Source organism: Leptosomus discolor, chromosome 1 (genome assembly GCF_034619465.1).
Source record: "Leptosomus discolor isolate bLepDis1 chromosome 1, bLepDis1.hap2, whole genome shotgun sequence".
NCBI classification, from domain to species: domain Eukaryota; kingdom Metazoa; phylum Chordata; class Aves; order Leptosomiformes; family Leptosomidae; genus Leptosomus; species Leptosomus discolor.
The window spans coordinates 74,568,946-74,591,469 of NC_141391.1; the positions used below are offsets into that span (position 1 = coordinate 74,568,946).

A 22,524-nucleotide genomic window follows, 5' to 3' on the forward strand; every position below is an offset into this window, starting at 1 on the left:
CCTTTCTCTGATCCTTAATAAGTCTGCAGCCTTTTCCTCTTTAGGGGGCATTATTAAGAAATGTCGCCCCCGTTTGGGAGCTTTGTTTTACAGACTATGTAATATCTGAGGCTTACTTTCTTCTTTCAGATTTCCACAAAATTGGTGAATGAGTGCAAAAGTTATTGAAGCAAGGACAGATAACATGCACATAAACACAGACAATGAATATAATTACGTAAGCCTCATTTCCTAAGCAAACCAAGCTAAAAAAGATTTAATTACTGTAATTTGGCCCAGAGAAACATGAAGCAAAAACTGCTGAGGTTTTGATTTTCTGACTGAGGATTTATTTTTTTTTTTTAATAGTTGTCAGTATGATTTATACAGGTCCTGGAATAGCCATGAAATGGCAGCCATGCGCTTTCCAGGAGAACAATGTTCAGACTGGTGCTGGGATATGAGGAGTAACAAGAGTGCAGAATAATGGGAATTTTGGGAAGAAACTGAAATTTGACCTCTCCCAAAAATTCCAAGAAAGGAGTTTTCACAGATAGCATCTTACACAAAGGATCTCATTGTTTTACAATGATTATTTTTTTCTAAATATAAACACACAAAAAACATTTTTTAAAAACAAGTTGCCATAAGATGCATATACAGATATTTTCTTTCAGAAACATGGGCACACATTTTGCAAGAACAACTGATTCTGACAGAACCTGGCAACTGCTTTATGAAACTGGCATCATTGCCATTTTCACTGCCGCGGGAAAGGCAGTTTTACTGGGAATCATCCAAGGGCCAGAAAGCACTTTTGTCTGGGACAGGGCTGCCGGGCTCCCAGGGCTGCAGCTTGGAGCACCCTTATAGCCAGGGCATTTGGGGTTTTTTGAGTGGTCGCAACTGTCTGATACCCTGGAAGGACTTGAGGGAGCTGTAGCATCTGGGGGATTCACAGCTATTGGAGACAGTTGTGTGTGTACTGATGCGCAATACTGCTGCTTTAAATCTATAGCACAAAATGAAGCAGCACAAAATGAAGCAGCACAAAACTCTGTACAGTTGGTACATAGATTTGTTTTGGATAGTGCCTTGTTCTGAACCAAGGTTCTGAAGAATATGGTTGTAATACTTGGTTAACTACAGGCAAAGAATGCTATGAACCTGAGCTGAGGAATACTGCACCACAAGGAAAACTGAAATGCATGAGTACAGCTGATACCTTTCTTTTATCAGGCAAAAATATTAGTAAGTTGGCTTCTTCAGCCTTACCTCCACAATAGCTCTTCAATTTTAGAGCAATAACTGATCATCTGAGGAGATTTAGTTCATGATTGGTGTCTGGGACTGGAAACTGAAAAAGAAATTACCAGGAGACTCAGAATTTACCCTGTTGTGTACTGTAAGATACAGAGATTTACAGTCACTGTGGGGATCTGGGGAAAACAGTAAAAAAAAGCATGATTCCTCAGAATCTTTAGAAAGAATGTTTTAGCTAAGCTAGTGTAAAGTTAACCAAAATAACAGTTTCATGTGCTTGAAATGACATGCCTGGACAAGAGATCAAGGCATTGAGATACACAGACACATCACAGAAAGATCGCTGTGATCAATACGTGTATCTCAAAAAGTGAGAAAAGGGCATGAGAAATACTTGGACTAGTGTTGTACACAGGAGCGTCAGCTAATTTCCATCAGCAGTATCCTGCAAGCAGATGAGATACAAATACTATAGTTTGGGGGCAAAAAAAAAAACATTAACTGAAGAAGCAATAGCCCTGAGATGCTTGGAAAGTAACTGACAAACCAAGGCATTGATAAATGCTTCCAGATAAGAGGAAGGCCAAATTTAGTGAATGCAAAATTAATGTATTTACCAATTCATCATAACACTGTTGCTGATGTTTAAATGAAAACAGTGCAGTGCTCTCACTAATTTAATTGAGTGTGACTATAAATACGTCAGACTCAGTAAAGTGTCCTGTTCATCTGAAACTTCATTTCATCAGATAATTTCTGATGAGCTGTTATAAAAAACAGGGAGATTGCATCTTAGCCATGACCTTTTCAGGAACTGTTCTTCTTGTAAGCATGAAACACAAAAAAGTATGTTAAGTTTTATCTTTTGTTCCTTAGTCCTGCATGCTATGCCAATAAGGTGCAGACAAACCCTAAGAAGCTGAAATTGAAAACTAGCAAAATATTACAAAAAATAGAAATCTCTTTGTTGCTTTACTTTACAGAGCTATAAAAATTATTTTTTGTGTGAATTTTAGTGTGTATGTGTGGAAATTACTATAAATGTGTGTAAATGACAATAAATCTATGTACAGAATGATAATAGCAACATGAATAAGCAAATACCACTCATTTCTTTGTAAATAGCTGATAGACTGAAAAAAAATGACTCGAAGAACCTAGACATAAATAACTAATTTTGATTTTCCAATGTCAGTTCATATGTTAAGTTACATTGTGATGCAAAACAGAGAAACGTTTGTACGGGCTTTTTTTTCAACAGCAGCAACACTGTTTCACAAATCGTTTAAAACCTAACCCTGCTTAATCTCAGGCTTAAAGAAATTTTCTGTTTAGTTTTGAGTTTATGCTGCAAATTGTTTTTTGATTCTATGTATGACAGCACTCAGAAAACTCTTTTCTGTTTTGAGTGTTCTGTTGGTTTACCTTTTATTATCCATTTGTAATGTATTCTGAGAAGACCTATAAAAAGTCACAATAATCTTGTATGTAAATCTTTAATTTGTAACCTGCTTCCATCAAGGCTGTGTTGCCTGAACACAGAATATTTCGGATGGTTTCTGTAAACCCACAAGCTTTGCTGGTGTAGCTCCTGTGAAGCCTGAAATGGGTTTCATGGCAATTCAGAAAAAAACATTGTTGATAACGAGATTTTAATTTTCATGGGTCTGAAAAAGTACAGTTCAGGCTGGTCACAAACCCTATGGACTATGTAAGCTGAACATAGAACTACAATGACTTTTGTAGTTGAAATTGGACAGAAAATTCCTGTACGTAGGGCAAAGTGGATAGATTGTGGTGTATTTCCACCCTCGGAAGTTGGGCGCTGATAAATAGGTGGATGCTAATACTTCTGTGGGTGCTATTGCTGTCTAATTGTAATAGCTATCTTCAGGTTGTGAGTACATTTTTTATCTATGCTTACTCAATTATTATTACTATTTTGTATGAGAATACAAAGTCTTCTTGCCTGTTGAAATGCAGGCAATTCCTTACCTGTCCTTTTCTTGTACTTTTTACAACAAATAGCTTATTTACTTATATTTACATGTTGATAATAGTATACTTCTAATCATAATATTTTATTATTTTATTGCTAATGGATATCCCTCTTTTAGTTGCACTCATACTTAACATATACATGCTAGTTATTGAGTAGAAGTTGGAAGATAAGGATTAAGCATGTTTAGCATAATCTTTAAATACTGTCATGTCCGCGTGAGAAACACTGAATGAGTTCTCAGTGTTAAAAAAAATCTTCATATCAAGTGTTGAAATAAAAGCTTAGATAGTTTACTCATCAATGAAAGAAGAAACCTGTAAGAAAATTATGTTCTCTCTATTTCTCCCCACTTGCATGGACTAAAAAAATTTACAGGTGTATTTTCTTTCATTTCCAGGGCTATTTATGGCCACACTGTTTACTTTACTAGAGCTTTGAGTCTCAGTTGGAGTCTCTGCTTGTTCATTATATGTTGTCAGATGAGCCAAAACACATTCTCTCAGCACTTTGTCTATACACAGCAATGGATGAAATAAACAATGTTATCTGTTTCATCAGGATAGTCTTAAGGAAATCTTAGTAGTCCTACACAGAAGATACAGTTAATTATTGCCATTAAACAAGTAAAGAAAATATTATTTTAGCTTGTAATACCCAGTAGAGTTGAAGTTGATATTGAGCATTTATAGGCTATTTTTAGTTCAATTCACATGTATTTGTTTTAAAGATCTTCAATGGAATTTACTCCATTTAATTCACACAGCTGTTCTACCCCTAGATTTGAGGAGGCCTACATAGTCAGTAGAAAAAAGAAAAGGTATTTTTGAAGTCCTCTAGAGAATAGTATTCCAGTCCTGCTGGGAAGTTTGAACTCAGTCAGCCAGCATCTTTCAGTGGCACTGCTATCCATCCTAGTCATAAGGAATTTAAGCACTTGCTTTAGAAGAGCTATGTCACTAAGCATCTTCAATACAAGTGCAGTTTAAATGAATGGAAGACTGTGTCCTGGCTGTAGAGAATGTCAGCAGCCCAAAGAATTGTAGATTTGACAAATATTCCTTTAATAAACTGAGAGGGTTTTGTTCTGCTTTGGCTGTTCCACAGCTTTGTTTTCTAAATTGTCCAAAGCAACCCCTACTAGGTTTGGTTTTAAATTCTGACTTCAGGAGCTTTGATTTGCTCTGGCTTATTCAAATATTTTTCATCTGCTTTATTGTTATGATGTTGACTTCCTCTTTTCTATAAGGCTCAATTAAAAGTCAACTTCTATACAGAAAATTGTGAGCAATTGCCATCACTTACATCTGCCTGAGATACTGCTTGAATATTCAGCCACTCAGACTTTGCACTTCTCAGCAAAAATTCTGGGAACCACCTCAAATTTTGCCTTCAGCATATCCAGCACAAAATTCTTGTTTAAACAGACAGAAAATCGGCATGCAGCTTAATATTCTTCAATAGTCATTTACAAACTGTAAAGATAAGTGATTTTTCTCTCATCACTTGAGTTCATGTGGTCAGACAAATGCAAAATTTTAGTTGCTACAATATTCATATTGCACTGTTTGTTTTCTGTTACAGAACTCAATGTACATATTTAGTAGTACAATAATGAAGCTGGTCTCTTAGTAATAGTATATAGCTCTTGAAATCAGCATCATTCAGTCATTGTTGTAGGTCCCATGAAGTCCATGTAAAAGAAGGGAGAAGAGATGAGACTACCAGCTACTTGAATCATACCCCAAATCCTCTGGAAAACAGCAAGTGCTCAGGTAAAGCCTCCCATCTCTATGCAGAGCTCGCTGTGGACAAACTGCACAGGATCTCAGCAGACTCTGAAAGGCCATCCCTTTGCTATACATTTCTGAAAACTTCCTATGTTCCAGTAGAAATGTGAGACTTGGTTTACATTATCAAAAATTATCTAAACCACATTATGAATAAAGTCTTAGACTATTCTTTATCTGTAATCATAGAATCATTTAGGTAATGACACACGAATGTAAAGCAACACAAAATCATTATGAAATAGCTATGTTAGCAATGAAAAATTAGCACAGGGAGCTAGAAAATGAAATTTTGTGTCTTACTGGCATCTTTGTTTATAAGCAGAAAACATCTAAATATGTGAAGAATAAAATATTTACATATTCCAGAATCATTCAGATGAGGAGAGAACTTGAGCTAGGAAAACTGATTTCAGGACTTTCATTTTTTTTCTGCAAGGCAGTATTGCAGAAAACCGAGGGTAAAACCTTCATACTGTTCCATACATAACAGAACAGGAGGATAGGGTGAAGTATCCATTTCATAAAAAAGCATAAACAAGACTTCATATGGCTAGGCAAGGTGTCCATACATATCCTCAGTATACTGATCTGTGCAAGATCTTAGAGAAGATACAATTTATATCCAGTAGGCTAGGGGTGAGATGAGCCCATTAACCATTAATGATGTCAGGAATGGGGATGCAATATAGCTAGATCAGAGGGAAATTAACATTTATCAGGTGTTCTAATTACCAGTGGAATAATTTGTGAGATAAGCTGCTGGCCAGAGCAATGCAAGCAGATAGGCAAAAGTAATTGCTGCACACGAGGCTTCTGAAAATTGCCTTCCAAATAAAACTGTAAGCAAGCAGTAAAAATAAGCATGTAAATAAAAATGCATAGCAAAACATCAAGAGAGGCTATAAGGTGAGACTATTTTTGTTCTGTTTTTTGGTGTTGGGTTTGGATTTTTTTTGCAGAAAAGGTGAAGTCATTTGCAAAATAATAGAAAAGTGTAATTATAGGGACAATATATGATAAACTTAACCATTTTCCAAAGACAAATCACTCTTGGTACCAATTGCAAACGTGTCAAAAGGGAGATTGTTTTGTGAGCATAAGGACAGAGTACAAATGTATGATGACGCAACTCAACTGCCTTCATTTCTTAATGCAATTTTAAGCTCTTCCACCTATCCTTTACAATCTGATACTCAGAACAGGGATTTTCCACTACTAAGGTTGTGTGTGATACAATCATAACACCCTATATGAGAAATATCTGTTAGATTTTAAGACAACTATGATTTTTTTCAGAAAGTGAGTACATGGAAAAGCCACATCTCAAAACATCTTCAAGGGAAAACTTCTATGTCTCGTTTCAGTTCAATCCTGTTCATTCCTCTATGCCTTCCTTCTTTCCTTTCTCATTTTCAGCTTTCTATTCTCTTCTCTGTTTTCTCTGAGCCAAGTTTGCCGTGTGTCTATGAGTAGCAAAAAATGAGGAAAATTATTACCTCTTACAAGAGCTGGTTAACAGAAAAGCCTTCTTTTGTGTCTTACTTCTCTGACAGCAACACCTCTCTTTTCCTCCTTTCTATTTTGAAGGCCCAAAAGATGCATTGATGATGCAAGTTCCTCCCAAAGGCTAAGCTACCATATAAACGTATCAGTAAATTGTATCAGGGTTCTTTCACTTCTCCCCAAAACCAGCACTAGTCCCGGGTAAAAGGGTAAATAAGCATTACTGTCTATGGTGGTGACTGGATCCTCAGGATCTTGGCTAAAGTGATATCACAATCCTATTTTTTAGCACATTTTTAGGTAGAAAAACTTTGTTCTCTTCAATGGGTGACATATCCTTTAACCTCAGGGCAGTATTAGATCCATTACTCTGCAGTCATGGTTATGTTGGATGATTTTTTTCATGAGCTAATCTACTGTTAATAAGGTGTCAATTACTGATGCAAAGCAAATAGGGCAAAGAATAACGTTTATAATTGCTGTAGTTATCACCTAAGTGCAATTATCTACAACTGCTGAAATAAATCACTTCAGGCTTTAAAGCTATCTTTACAGCATGCACATTTATCATTTTTTTCTTATAGCTGCCTTTTAAAATACTTCAATTTTTTAAAATTTTTTTTTTTAAATCAATGACTGAGAAAAAAGCTAGTCACCCTCATTTGTCCACAGAGACAGCTCAATATGCATTCAATTACAACTATTGTTTTCCATAGGTCTTAAGTAAACAATTAAATGTCTCCATTCTCTTTCCCTACTACTGCTTCAGTCTACTCTGATGGGTTCCTCCTGAAAGGACATAATGAATTTTCTATATCCCCTATTTTTTTTTTTTATTTTAAACTAGTTGAACTGAAACTTTGCTCTTTCTGACATCTAATTGTTCTTAGTAAGTGCATACAATCCTGAAGCCTAAGGTAGTATCATTTTTAACAGGAGAACTTCCAGGATTATTCTAGTTAAAAGAACACACACCTTCTGAGAAAAAACACCAGATAGATACAGGAACAGATCACTGAGAAACTTCTTCCTCTGAAATGTTGAGAAGTTTGGATTAAAAATACAGTTTGCTTGCCAACAAAGAAATATTTATAAAGACTGCTAACAGGAAAAAAAAGCCCAGGCATCTTCTGTAGAAGCATATGATTTTTCATCCACAACGTAGTATGAGAGAGGTGCATTTCTGGACTCATTATCCTCTTCTGGCTGGGTCTGTGCTGACAGGGGTCTCCCTCTTCATCTGACTGAGGCTGTGTTGACAGAGGTGTCCCGATTAGAAGAGTTTACTAGGTAGCATTAGAGGAAGCAAAGCCTGTCTGGAAGCAGCTGGCTCTAAGGTGTAAAGGGCTGCTCATCACCTGCTTCTAACTGCATCAGAGCATCCTCTCTCTCCTGACCACCTTCAATTGCAGCAGTCAAATCTATCACTCCCTCCATGCCTGTGATGTAAACTCTGGCCACTAGCTGATGGCAACAGCTTGTCTTTCAGATCATGCTTTCTCCTGACTTTGAGTGTATTTGTAACAGCCCTGGAAAAATAGAACCTTCCCAGAATCCAGCTATGTCTTTCAAATATATACTCCTGTCACAAACATCAGCCCCCTGGCAGGTACTTAACTGAACCAATCCTTTCTTGCCTACTTCCCCCACATTTTCAGCTTTGCAGCTGCTTTCATTAACTCCTCATTGCATGCTCTAGGCATACAAATTTTTCCAAGGCTAGAAAGGAGAGACGAGCTTCCTTGTTGCATTATTCCTTCTGCTTCAAGCTGGGTCTGCCTGTGTTACATGTGAACACAAAGCATGAGGAACCAGCAGTAAAATAAACTGATTTCACAGAGGGGGAAAAATACGTCTGAAGAGATGAAAGAGGTTGGGTTTTCTCAATGCCTCTCTGTCTTTCAATGTCTTGGATACATTTCTAAGGGAAGTTTTTTTTAGACAGGAACTAGTTCTTCAAGTGGTCTGTGTCTGTGTCCTTGTGACATGACCCCTTCCTGCTATCTTCTTCCTATCTCTACTCACTTCCTGGAATAGACCCACTATCACAGAAAAGAAGGTGAAACAAAGAAATCAAGCATTGATCTAAGATGCCCAGACCAACTACAGCATTGGGGATATCAAGGTCAGAAGCAGTATGCACTGACAGGCATGGATACATCAATGGTTGTATTACAGAAGTTGCTGATTTTCCATCAGTGTTGACTCCTGTAGCAGATGTGCTTCAGGGCCACTTGACACCAATTCTCACAGCCATCTTGTGACTGCATATGCCTCTCATCCAGCCTGGAGATGTTTCTGGCCTTGACCGTTTTTCCGTCAGTTTGGTGGAGGCTTCTGCACAAATCATTCAGTCTCCCTAGAAAGTGAAGCAGCATGAACATGAAGAATGAAGTTTAATTATTTTTAACTTGCCAGTTACAAATTATTTGGTGGTTATGTGAGAAGATGTGATAACACGAGTTCTATTATTCCAATAAAAAAGGGAAGTAAAACAAAAACTACAGAATCTCACAGGTTGTCAGGACAATTTTGCTTTCTGTTGTAATAGGTTCACTTCCAAAATGGCAAAAAAGTGCATTTATTGTTTATCCATGTTTGCATTGTTGGAGTTAAAGTCAGTGGTACACTTTGAAAATGTATATGTTTAAGCCTATGAGCAATGCAACAAAGGTACCAATCATTTGTGTTAGGTGGAAAAGCCATTACATATGTTTGGTGAAAGTAAACACGAGGTATTACATGGGTGCTTTCTACTGGGCTCTTAAAGAAATAACTTCAACCAAATTTGTTCTTGACTTGGTTTTACAAAGGCACATAGTACCAGTCTTACAAAAAGCCAAATGGTAAGGTGCTCTTTAAAAATCTTCGACATGGTAATATATAAATCTAAAACCTGTAGAAGATGCAAATATCTACAGCACAGCCTACAAAATAACAATCGGGCAAAAAAATAGGACAATTTAAAGTCAGTCAAGTAAATTCATGGCAGGGAAAAATAAGGTGTAGACAAGACTTTGACTGAGAAGATCCTGAGTTGCAGGTTGCCAGAGCTTGGATGGCTGTAACACAGAACACAGAGTTGGTTGTCGTGGTTGTCTTCTTCCCATGCCATTCCCCTTGCCGTCTTACTGGCACCCACTGGAAAGCCTCCAGGACCTCCTGGAGCCTTGCTCTGCTGCAGTATGGATGTTTTTACATAACCTAAAGCAACCTGACAGGGTAAATACACTTGATCGCAATTTGTTCAGCATGGATGGCTTGAAGCCACAAGGTCAAGAATTTAAGGTAATTTACAGCCATTTCTCATGCTGGAGAAGTGGAAGAAAACAGACATTTCCATAGATAATTCACTCTTAGTTGTGTTGCGGCCTGAACAGCAGAGCTTGTTTTCTTGCGGGAGTTCTGAAGTCTCCAGTTCTGATATTTTCTAAAATTAAGCATTTAGAGGGCTAGAAGCTATTAGGCTGTATATAAGAAATATTGGGTATCAATGAAAGAAGAACCATCGTTAGGAGTCCATTCTGTAAGTTAAATGAATCCTAGGAGTGATATACTAACCAAGCAGATGTGTCATTATTGCATATGAAATATCTTTTAAATTAATTGAAAAGTGAAGTCACCTGGCACTGGAGCAGAACATAATAGCAGTTATTTAACAGGCTGAAACAACTCCCATTGAATCGCTAGTACTTATCTTCTTTGATGTAAGTAACCCAACCACTGTAAAAGCAGATGTCAGCAGCTGTGGATTAAGGAGACTACTATTGAAAGGGCATGATGATCTCCTGAAGTCAGTTGCTTGCTATTTAATGATGATGAATAACAGAAAAAGTAGTTATTCTGAAATTGAATCTGCCTTTTCTTAGTCAAAGACACATTAAAAATCCTGAAGGATGAGAGTCTCATGAACTTGTTCCTGACTACATGCTGACCATGCCAGGATAAACAGCTATGCTTTGTATAATATGATAGCAAGCTTTCAAGCTTACTGACAGTGTAATGGATTTTTGGTGGGGTGGCCATGGGATGAAAAAAAAGCCAACAAAATCAGGGACAAATTGAATTCAAGACTAATTGACACAACTTTTTCAGTAAAATTTGGAAAATAATGTAAAGAGCTCATTTTTGGATCAATTTAAGATAATGTATTTTTTAAAAAAAGTAAAATCTTTGTTATTGCAGGATATTTGAAACATTTTTACTTGCAATGATTATGGTGAAATTCACCCGAGAAAAGGGGCCCCATCTACTGCCTGCAACAAAATCTGCAGTGTAGATTGGGGCCACAAGTTCTGCAGTGGGAGCTGGTGCAATAGGGTAAGGGTTTACTTTTGCTCTAAATCAAGACGGAAACCAGAAGGTAGAATTAGGACCCAAACCGCATGGCAGCCCGCCTTGCAGTGCTGATACTGCTCTGTGGGGAAGGGGCAGTTCTGCCACAGCCACCTGGTGTGACGGCACAGAAGCCACGGCATGGTGAGGAGGCCATCTGATGCTTCTTCCCTCCTGAACTGCAGGGAAAAGATATCAGATTCTCCACGGACAAAATCAATTGGAGAAGGCTGCTGAGGTAAAATGTAAGGCTTTCCATCAGAGGGAGACACTACTCGGTCAGAAATGTGATCAGAGGGCTCAGTCAAATAGGAGCCAGGCTTGAGAAGATTTTTGAGGATGCAAGGCTGAGGCTCGGAGGACCTGCAAAGCTTGACTTCTTTCACTGCACCTCTGCATCCTTTGACATAATCTGCCAGCCAAAAGAAATTAACCTTTAGATCAATCTCACAGGCTGGCACAGCAGAATTGGCGGTGAAATCTGCTTGGCAGCAGGAGTTCTCACGGAGAACGGCAGGGCTTGTGTTTGTTACTCAGTTGGGTCCTTCACGGGTTATTTCTTTATTTACATTGATGGGAAATAGACGAATGTGACATTTTGAATTAACACATAGTCATTTTCTACAGATTAGAACTGAGGGACTTGTGGGTACTTTTCGTGCTGTGTTAGTGAGAGGGATAAATGAGGCCATGGACACCTTACAGCAGTGCCCCAGCAGGGTGGAACCTTAAGCGAGATGAAGGCACTCATAGGAGGAAAACATCAAGGAAATAGCACCATGACCAGAGAAGTTGTTTCGCAATGCAAATATAAACATTTATCGGTATCCAATGAGGGAAAAAACTGTTGATGAGACAGTTATATTAACTGGCTATTGTTGCTGCTAGGCTTTTAATATGCCTTATAATCTACATCTACTGTATTAATTATTAGATGAATAGAACTTATTCTTATTAGAAGAATAAGTTTTAACTAGCATGGGCGTGCTGTTGTTTTCTAGATGGTCTATTATTATGGTTTGGGCTGGTTGAAGATTTGTTGTTGGACTTCTATTGGAAAATGTCATTCTCTAACAAAAAGGAAATTAAGTATTGGCATGAGGATTAATTATGACTACTGAGTGCTAAATTGATAAAGGAAGACTTTCAGAAGCTATTTCAGCTGCAGAGATCAGGTGATGTCTCATTAAATACCATAGCCTTTAGAAATAATATGATGGCATAATCACTTTTACAATCCCATACTAATTAAAATTTTGCTTTTTTTGTGCCTATTGAGCTCATTTCAGAAATACAGTAGCATACAGCACATTAGAACTATTATCGCTTTTCAATTATTTACATCTTACACTGACATACTCCCTTTTTTTTCCATAATATTGGTTTGCACAGCTTCTTCAGAGCATATGTAGAGCAGCATACTTCTGTGTCTGGACCTCAAATTAGTTGAATCAATTGCATCACTGAAGAACTCTGATTCTGATAGAACCAATTAAAATTTTTCTCCATTGAAAAAAAATATGAACGTGAAAAATCATAGTTTCGCCAGTATTGTGACTCTACTTTCATGTACCATACAACTCTTTACCTGAATTATACCACAAAACTTCCTGAGAAAGCATTGGATCAGATATTTAGGTATTCCCAAATAGCTCTAAATCAGTGAACAGATCCTGTTTTGCAGTACCTTTTTTTGTGAAATGCAATATTTTTTTTATATATGTATGTATATATTTAATTTCTAGATGGCTACCCTAAGGAGGAAATGATTTACAGATGGAGGAAAAACTCAGTGGAGGCTGCTGATCAGAAATCTTGGAGACTCTATCAGTTTGACTTTATGGGTCTCAGAAATACTTCAGAAATTGTGAAAACATCTGCAGGTAAGAACGATACAAATGATAGTGCTTGTTTTGGAGAACAAATTATTTCAAAATATTTGTTCAAAGTTTGCTTTCATTTGAGTGCAGTTTGATTTCAATGCTTACCAACGTTCATATTAAAAACTCTAAAGCACAAACATCAAAACTGTTAACTTTGTCTAGATTTTTGATAACTTCTCTACTCTTTTAGTAGTTTCACAAACCAAGGAATAAATGCTAACTTGACATGGCTGTTATATACTTGAAGCTACTATACGATTCTCATTCCTCAACTAAATTTATTAAGCCATTCCTGCACTGAGATACACATTTTCACCATAGATTAAAGAGAAAGATTTGGAGCACAATGGTAAGGTTAGTGGAATCAGAAACTTTCAATAGTAGTTAATCATTCAGCCACAGATTTAGTATTTTTCTTAATATTTCAAAGGCACTCTTTATTTCTCAGTTTATAAATACCTTTGCTAGTGATATTACCAATCAATTGTGATTAAAACCCAATGATGTCTGTTTTATTTCTTCAGAAATCTTGCTTTTTCTTATAATAACAGCAACATAGGGACAAAAGATGTATAAATAGGATACATTATTTGAACTGGAGAAATTCTCAGAAAATTCAAACAATGCCTAAACTTTGTACACAACTCTGCAGTAAGCTCCGTGATTACCATTTAGTAAGTCTTCTCCCAGCTGCAGAAGGAACCTGCTAGAAGCAACCTTCTGCTTAACTGGTGGTGAATTTTTGAAAAATCCAATTTATTTATTTTTTTCAAAATGTAGCAGAGCTGTTATTCTTTTGGAAACACTGAATGATAGTAACAATAAAAAATTAGTAATTTATGAAACTACTACTGTTGGGTCATAGCCCACCCATTAACATCAGCAATATATTCTCAGGACTGGATAGCAATTTTTGCAATGAAGAGTCACTAAAGCTTTAGTGAGTATTTTGGGCTGGTAGTTTAGCAGAACAAAATGTTACAAAGAGCACGCCTGTAAAAGTTATCTTCCGTTATGGATACAAATCTTTGTAGTCTGTAAATTTCTCAGGAATGCAAATTTCTCATAAGTTGAACAAATAGTTGGTGAATGACAGTGAAGTAAAAAATACCAAATCATTAAAGTATCTGTGGATGCAGGCATGGAAGTCTTGGAAAGGGGCAGTAGGAATAGGAGAGAAAGCCCTGCTCTTTCTGTTTTGCTCACATCTGGAGTGGTGCCACCCTGAGTTTGCATCAAGGACTGCTAAATACACATGCAAAAAAAGTTACTGAGTCGAGTCAGCCACATCAAGATGTTGACAGTGTCTTCATAAACAGATCTGTTAAACTCTTCCTTTGCACAGGATAAAGCCATTTGTATAAAGATCTTGTTCAAGTAAGTGAATGGTTAAAGTGGAACAAGGAAAAATATATTTCGTATGCTCTTTTTAGTATATGTCCAGTTCTTATTAAGTTGTGTAAGGTCGCATGATATTTTTCCTATTATTGCTACTGTTGCTTCCACCCACCCATGTTTATGAGTGCAAAACCCAATAGCCATGTTGGACTGAACCTACTGAAGCCATCACATGGTATTTCTATTCTTCTAAACGCATCACAGTAGCACAAAGTTGTTGGCAAACTGGATTTTATTCAAAACCTAAAAAAAAAACCAAAACAACCCTATTAGAGGTTGTGGAAACTAACTCAGTAATGTAAAATGTATATATCAGATTGTCATTTGATATTATTAGGCAGAAAAATGGGTTGTGCATCTCAGCAGATGTCAGAGAAGGGGCTCTTAGTCAACAAATATGTGAAAGATGTGAAAAATAAACCCCTGAGTTTGCACATGGACCTGAATTAGCTTAGAATAGACTCTGGCTGGTTTTACACTGTAGTTTAAGGTGCTTTCAAGGCCAGATTACTGAATGTCGACAGTATTTACTGTCAGGAGAAAACCCAGTGCCAGGACTTGGGAAAACTAACAGGTGCATTGGAAAACCTTGAGTGTGCCCCATACTATAGAGCAAGAATTCCCAAAATGGAGGGAGTGGGGCAGGACACAACCCACTTGGGACTGTGCAATATAGCTCAGAGACAAAATTTAAGATAATCCTGCGACTGCCTGCTGTGAGTGTCTAAGTATATGTGAACGAGTAGAATGAAGAGGGACCTATGATGTGGTACATGCCTATTTATTGAAGAAAAGTAGACCTATTGAAAAAGTATGAGAATTAGGGAACCCTCAAAGCTCCTGTTTCCTATCACATGGACAATCTCTGATTAAGGGAGGTAGCAGCTGCTGCCTACAGGTATCCCATCTCCTTTACAGCCATGCCAGGGGCTACAGGTGGTCAAAAAAGAGATGCTAGGTTCTGTCATGGAAGATCTGTGGCATATTATACCAAAGCTGCCGGAGAGGGAGACTGTGCCGAAGCTGGCCCTAGGACACTGGGTATAGGACCTCCCTCAAGTTTGGACTGCTCCCTAGAGAGACCAGCTCCCACCGACTCGCCTTTGGGTCTGTTTCAGGCCCCTCTGAGCCATGCAGGAGCTCATAAAGGCCCCACCAGTAACCATCCCTTTGCAGACTAAGGACAGAAAGGAAGAACATCTTTGTTCAGTGCTGCGCAGGGAATCACTCAGAGTAATGAGATGGAGTTAGGAGAAGAGAAGCAGGTACCAACAGCAGCTTCCTGACAAAAGAGGTACTAAACATCATCTCTTCCTCCCAGGGGAAATTATAGAAACTGGTATTACGCAAGGCATTTAAAAGCAGACTAGGCAAAGTATGAGAAAATGTGCTGCAGGGAGCAGTCCTCTACTAGCAGGAGCTGGATTCAAAATCCTAACATCTTTTTTTGCTTCTAACTTACACCTTTCTGCTGGTTTATGACACTATTACTTCTCACTAAATTGTATGTTCATCTATAATGTGAGAGCTGCCACAGCGTTACCTTCCTATGTTCAGTTCAGGGATGCCTTTTTTTTTAGCTCCTTTTCAGCAGTGTTCTGGCTATAATGAACAGAGGTCACACTGACCACACAGCAACATGCTGCTGTTCTTCCAGCACTTGCGTAAGTCCTTGGTTGTCATTTTCACCACAAAATGACTAGATTTAGTACTCAGCAGAGTTCTGCTATTTGATATTCTTTCAGTCTTACCAAACCTTTTTCAGACATCTACATAACCTTTGCGTTAATCTACGGTGCTTTCAGAGGTACACGAGTAGGAAGCCAGCTGTCACAGAGAGTGTATCTGAAATCTAAGCAAGATGAGAAATGTTGTCATCTCTTGCCTTGAACCAGCAGTGGCTTAAAGCATTGCCATGGTGGTGTGCTTTACTCTTGCAAGAAGACTATCCTCTTTTACAATAATCCGGCAGCCAGAGAAAGTTTTCATTGCCATCTGGAAGAGGTGTTCAGCTTTTTCTTAAGGATCTTTTTGAATTTCATGCTAAGACACAAACACAATCAGATAATTATCTGCTGCGTATGGTGATTACATGGAATACACAGCAAAATCACTGTGCTGGTGCTGAACATTTATCTTACACCATAAGTAAGCTCTCACTGCCAGGTGATATCAAACTAATTCACAAGTACTGAAGAATTCCCCTGTTGCCATCTGGCAAGGTACTCGGATAGTATAGCAAGACCACTTACCTTGCTACAATGTCAAATAAGGCTGACAAAGTTAATTAAAGTATAGGGAATACTAAGCCACCTGGCATTGAGCTGTGGAAAAAGGAGGAACAGCAATTAAGAAGAAAATTCTCAAATTTTAAAACTGCAAATCAGCCAATGGAAGGGTGACCAGGAAAACAGGAGAGAGAGGGGGAATGTCATACTTAAAAGCACTCTGTGTGTGCTTGCAGTAAACTTCAGGTTTCAGAGTCCTAGACTTTCCAAGTACACTTGGGTTGGGGGTGGGGTGAGAAAAAACCCAAAACAGAATTATGAAGGGATCCATGAATAAAAGCTCATGGGGTGAGCTGTAGTGTTGCCTGCACTTTTCTGCTAACAACTCCCCCGGGAAAAGTCTATTGCTTCTTTTTAAACCACTCAATTTTTTACTCTGCTAGATAAACACAAAGACCTTGTAGCTAGTGAATCTGATTTTCATTTACTTGAAAACTTCTTTGCATCATACAAGCCCTATTTGTGTTCTTCCTCAGATGCCTTTAGCCTGAGAGATTTTTGCAGTCCAAAGGAGCCTTTGCATAAGTAAGTTCAAGGTAATTCACCAGAAATAGAAAACACCCTAAAAGTGCCCTATTTAAAAACTTTAATAGCTGATCATTACAAATGAAATATACAGAACCTGGCAGAAAGTACGATTTCGTACATTCTGAATAACCCCCAAGCATCAACACCCAAACCCACTAAATAGGCATAACTACTGCCACAAAAAGGTGCACCTTTGCATATATACAAGAGATGGGTGACAATTAGTGGAGTCTGCCTGTCACACGACTTCTAAATTGTGCTTGTATTTTGAAATTGCTGTTTCATCAAGTGCCTCGGTTTACATAGTGGTCTCAGCCCTATATCACAGAGCTGCAAAGCAAGGTTAATATCTGCTGTCACAGATCCAGAAAGAGCTCTTTGTGACAATGCTAATAACAACACAATTTAAAGTACGTACTCTGTTGCAGGGCACTCCGTAAATGGCAAGTAAAAAACTACCATACCACAAAAATAAGAAAGCTTGTCTTTTAAGATGCAAAGGGCTACATAAATAGCTATTGGCAGAAGAAGGGAGGAATAGATACATTTTCATAGAGAGGCCAAACTTCACTGGGAAATCCCCAATCAAGTCAATAGATGGATCAGACAGAGACAGGCATAAGCCGATGTTCCTTGTCTTTGTCAGAAGACCAACACACTCCCAGAGATTTATGGAGAGGGAAAGATGCTCATGTGCCTAGCTCTTCTACTAGGTGAGCAAAGAATGGCTGGCTTGAGAAACCATTTCATAGCTGGCACTTCTGCTTACTTTTCACTGTTAAATGCTGCCACATCACTTAGCTGTAGGCACAGAGGGCTCATGATGACTATCCACACAAGATAAACCAAGCTGCCCAGTGGCAATCTGGGCTCAGCCAGTAGCCCAGCCATCACCTCATAGGTCCCTGTTGATGGGGCAGGACCACCACCCAGCTCAGACACTAGGTTGGCAAGGCAAAGCCGGGGTTGGCAGCAGGCAGCTAAGCCCCTCAGCTTGGGGAAAGGGTTGCAAGGGGCGGGGAGGTGGCAGAGAAGGATGGTCACAGGCTGATCAGGACAACTGGAGCATGTTGGTGCACTCACAGCCCTGACAATGAGTAGAAAAAAAATGCATGAGATGCCACACTTGCTGAGTGTGTTTGTGTCTGTGCATGTTTGTCTTTAATGATCTGATTCAGTCACTCCCTCTCCAGCTAAATGATCTGAAGGCATTTATTTAATGAATATTCATGAAAGTTTTGGGTTTTACAGTCATTGACTTTTTTTAATGTCCCACTGAGTCCTGACAGCACATCAGGGTGCTTGTCGTCTGTATGTTCTTCCCAGGACAAATGTGAATTTGGGGTATTTTTTTCCTCAAATACCAAATTCAGTGGGATGCAGCACACATTACCTCAGCTGGCTGTGCTCTGCAGACTGTCTTTATTCAGACTGCATCTTGAAGCAGACAAGTAGAGACTCAGATAAATGCACCACATCATTTGAAAACAATGCCTATTTTTACCTACCTGGCATCAAAGGAGCTTTACCTCTTTCAACCAGGGTATTACATAATCTTATCTGCTTTAATGGTTAGGCTTTGGTTTACAGCCCTCAGCAGACATCTGCTATGTGTTCCCATGATTCCAGAAAGTGTCGCTTCTTCTTCCAAATATTGTCCCCTCTTTACCCCTATCCCATCCTGCCTGACTCCTAAGGTGAGTGCAGAATCACAGATTCACAGAATCACAGAATGTCAGGGCTTGGAAGGGACCTCAAAAGATCATCTAGTCCAACCCCCCTGCCAGAACAGGCCACCTAAAGCAGGTCATACAGGAATGTGTCCAGGTGGGTTTTGAATGTATCCAGAGAAGGAGACTTCACAACCTCCCTGGGCAGCCTGTCCCAGTGCTCTGTCACCCTCACAGTGAAAAAGTTTTTCCCTATGTTAACGTGGAACCTCCTATGCTCCAGCTTGCACCCGTTGCCCCTTGTCCTGTCATTGGACATCACCAAGAAGAGCCCAGCTCCATCCTCCTGACACTCACCCTTTATGTATTTATAAACATTTATGGGGTCACCCCTCAGTCTCCTCCAAGCTAAAGAGACCCAGGTCCTCAGCCTTTCATCATAAGGGAGATGTTCCACCCCCTTAATCACCTTCATGGCTCTGCACTGGACTCTTGCAAGCAGTTCCCTGTCCTTCTTGAACTGAGGGGCCCAGAACTGGACACAATATTCCAGATGCAGTCTCACCAGGGCAGAGTAGAGGGGGAGGAGAACCTCTCTCGACCTAAGAATTTGCTGATTTCCCTTTTTTTTTTTTTTTTTTTTTTTAACCTGGCATAAGTGCAGTGGCAGGTGGATTCCAGCATCTCAGAACCTGCTTTCCCCTGATGCCAGACAATGTCTTCCATGTGTCCTGCATTTCTTTGTGGAAAAAGTCTAACACTCCCCAAAGAGGTAGAACAGAAAATGGGTTTGATCGGAGAATTCTCCATTGCTCTGCTCTCCAGCTCTTCAGTTCCCACGAACCTGCCCTGGCCTTTAGACCCTTCCAGATGCAACCCATTCTCATGGTTGTTGGGTCTTCCTTTGTATCAAGTGGATATAATTATCCTTGTAGCTGTCCTTGGGTTCTTGAAATTTCTGGTCTGAATTTTAGACCTTGCAAAACTACAGACTGTGCTTGCATTTGTTCCCAAGTATTACCAAATAGGGTTTGGGCTTTCAAAAATCTGTTTCTGTCATTTAGAAGGAAATCCTAAGAAGTTAAGAATCAAGCTAAAATCCTGTGTTGCTGAAATCCTGTGTTGAATGTTGAAGCTGAATTTAAGTTTATTTTTATAGGTGGTAGGCAGAATCATACAGGGACAGTTGATGCCAGAGGTCCTACCTTTCTCCAGAATCTGCTGCCCCCATCACACTCTTTTCTGCTTTCTCACCTTGCCTACACAAACACACACACACAACTTCTCAGAGTCCTTGTGCATCTACTGCCCTCATGGGTCCTCAATCCCAGCAGCTCCAGCATTGTCAAACTAGTAAGTACCAGGAATATACCCTTCAAAGCCCTTCTTGCCCAACTCTCCGCCTCCAATGATGAAAATACTCTACTTGCTGCCTTCACACAGGCAGGCATGCACACCATACTAGCACTTGCAATCTAGTTTTCACTTATATTTTCTTTCTTATCTGCAGCTTTCTCCACAACTTTGTCCTCAGTGAAATCCATCAGACCCAGTGCAAGAACGTAAAATCCCATTTAGGACTTCAAATAGGTTGAACACACTACCTAGCGCTTCAAAATAATGCCTAGTACTGAGCCACAGAACTGACCCATGACATATATAACAAATTCACTCTTTTACTTTTTCCCTGTTCATTTTTCATAGCTCATTGTGAAATATGAGTCCAATAACATCTTTAAATCCAGAATGTTTATACAGCTTAAAATTACTTTGTGTGCAGGACCAAATCCATAGCCTGAATTTGAATTTGCTGTCATTCTTTGGCTCCTTTCAGAGGAACAGAATAATACTGAAAGTCCTTGCCACTTCAGTTGTCTCTGGAATGAGGTAATAATGTAGAACTTCTTTTATGACAGTAAACACCAAATTATGTGAAAACAGAAAACTAGCCTGATTATAAGATTTACCAATAATATTTTTGTTCACAGAGTTTTTATCTCTGATATAGTATTTGCAATAAATCAAATCTCATTTTAGCAGAGATAATCAGCAGCGGCTGTATTGACTTTTGAAAGGTGTTCACATGTCAAATGACAATATATCAGAATGAATATTTTGAATAAGCCATAGTTTTTTCTAAGAGAAACACCAATTTTTATTTTTAACAACAATTCATCTTGCACTGATATTGCAAACTTCATATAATAGATTCTGATAATTTTGTCATTAGCTACTCAGGTTAGAAATGTAATAATGAAATAGACGATTACTTACAGTAATTCTATTAATATCGTTTCCTATGTTGGTTACAAGTTTGACTGACACGGGAATCAAAACTTTTATATTGCCCTGCAAATCCAGGACTTGCCGATCTTGTTACAAAAATGCCTCAAAAAGCTCCAGGTAAGACAGCTTCTGAAGACCGTGATTTGTAACTTGATCAATAGACTACTGCAGTTAATGCAGGCTTTCCCTGATACTGGCCTGAGATCAGATGTAGAAGCCTAGAACTGGCTATTTAATGTAAGTAACTCTTCAGTCTCTAGAAACTAGAGAATACTCAGCTTAATGATATACCAGTCGGCTAAGTATAAAACACTCTAAAAACATCTTTCTTCTTCTGTTTATGAATAGTGCAAAAGATGATTAGAACAAGAGGAGTGGAGAGGATGTTATTCCTCTCCATATTTTGTAAGTTCAGCAGAACTGCATATATAACTGGTTTCATTCTTATGCTTTGCCTTGTGGAGACAAATGCTTAGTGTCCTTTGTATAGACCCTTACTGCTGAAAATGGTGAGAGAGATTAGAAATAAAGTAACTTTGCTTTGTGGTAAAATCACAAGTTAAAAAACAGTAGACAGTGGAAGACTCGGAGGCAGGTCTTCGCCTGCATTTTTTTCTTAAGGGAAAATTTCAGTAGGAAGTGATTTTCCCCTAAAAAATATCTAGTTGTCCTCATTAAAGGACCTCAAGTTGTCTTTTTTTAAAGATTTTTATATTTTATAGAAAAAACCCACACATTTCCATTAGATTTTTCTTCAGCTAAGGTTTTTATCTGATGGTTCCATATTTTGGAAATTTTGTATGTGTCTAGCTTTAAGAGGTTCTTGAATCAGTTATAATATATAATAAATTAAATCCTCATTCACTCATCCATTAGCAATGTTGTATTTGTCGCTCCTCTTTGTGCGTGGAGTCCTGATTTCCTGTTCTCTTCTTCTGGAGCTACATCATTTTCCTTTCCAGGATTATTCACCAAGACTGGAGGATGACAGGGTTGACTCTGTTCTCCAGTAATCATAACTTGGAGCTTGGGGTTGTTGACCTGAGCTCTCCCCTAAGCTTGAAAGAGTGATTGAATATTTAATAGCAATACCAAGAAGTAGGTGAATCCATCTCAGAATTTAGCTTATGAAGTCTAGCCAAATCACTCACTTGAGAGGTAGGTACTTTGATTTCTGATGTCCTGGTGCTTTAATCAGTAGTACATGAGGTAAAAAGCAGAAGGCTGCTATTGCTTTCATGTTTTGCTAGGAAAAACATTTTGGTTGCTTACTTCAAAAGAACAGAGTTGTGATTTCTTCATAGCAACAGAGGCTTTCCTAGCAGCCACTTCTCCTCATCTGCACTTTTTCCTGCCCAACTTAGATGACACCATGGTAAACTACTGGCTTTCACAGATTCATTCTGAGATGCCCATCTGCCCCACTTGCTGAAGAGAATTGGTCTGTGAGGACAACTGTGGGGCCAGGAATTGCCAAGTGAGAAGATGCACTGCTGTGTGCATGATACCCAGGCCCTTAGAGGTAGAACCCTTGGTCTGGTGGGCTACGTTTATGAAGGCAGTAATATGGTGTCTGTGGTAGCAAAAGCAGTAGTGACA

The 22,524-nt window shown here is 38.7% G+C and overlaps 1 protein-coding gene across 1 annotated transcript in view; it reads left to right on the forward strand.

Annotated features, from left to right (window-relative positions):
• The window catches only part of GABRG3 (gamma-aminobutyric acid type A receptor subunit gamma3), a 332,651-nt gene that overhangs the window by 264,981 nt on the left and 45,146 nt on the right, over positions 1 to 22,524 (forward strand). The window contains exon 6 of the mRNA XM_086482208.1: positions 12,618 to 12,755. Within this exon, the coding sequence (XP_086338334.1) occupies positions 12,618 to 12,755 (138 nt within the window). The remainder of the gene's footprint in view (positions 1 to 12,617; positions 12,756 to 22,524) is intronic.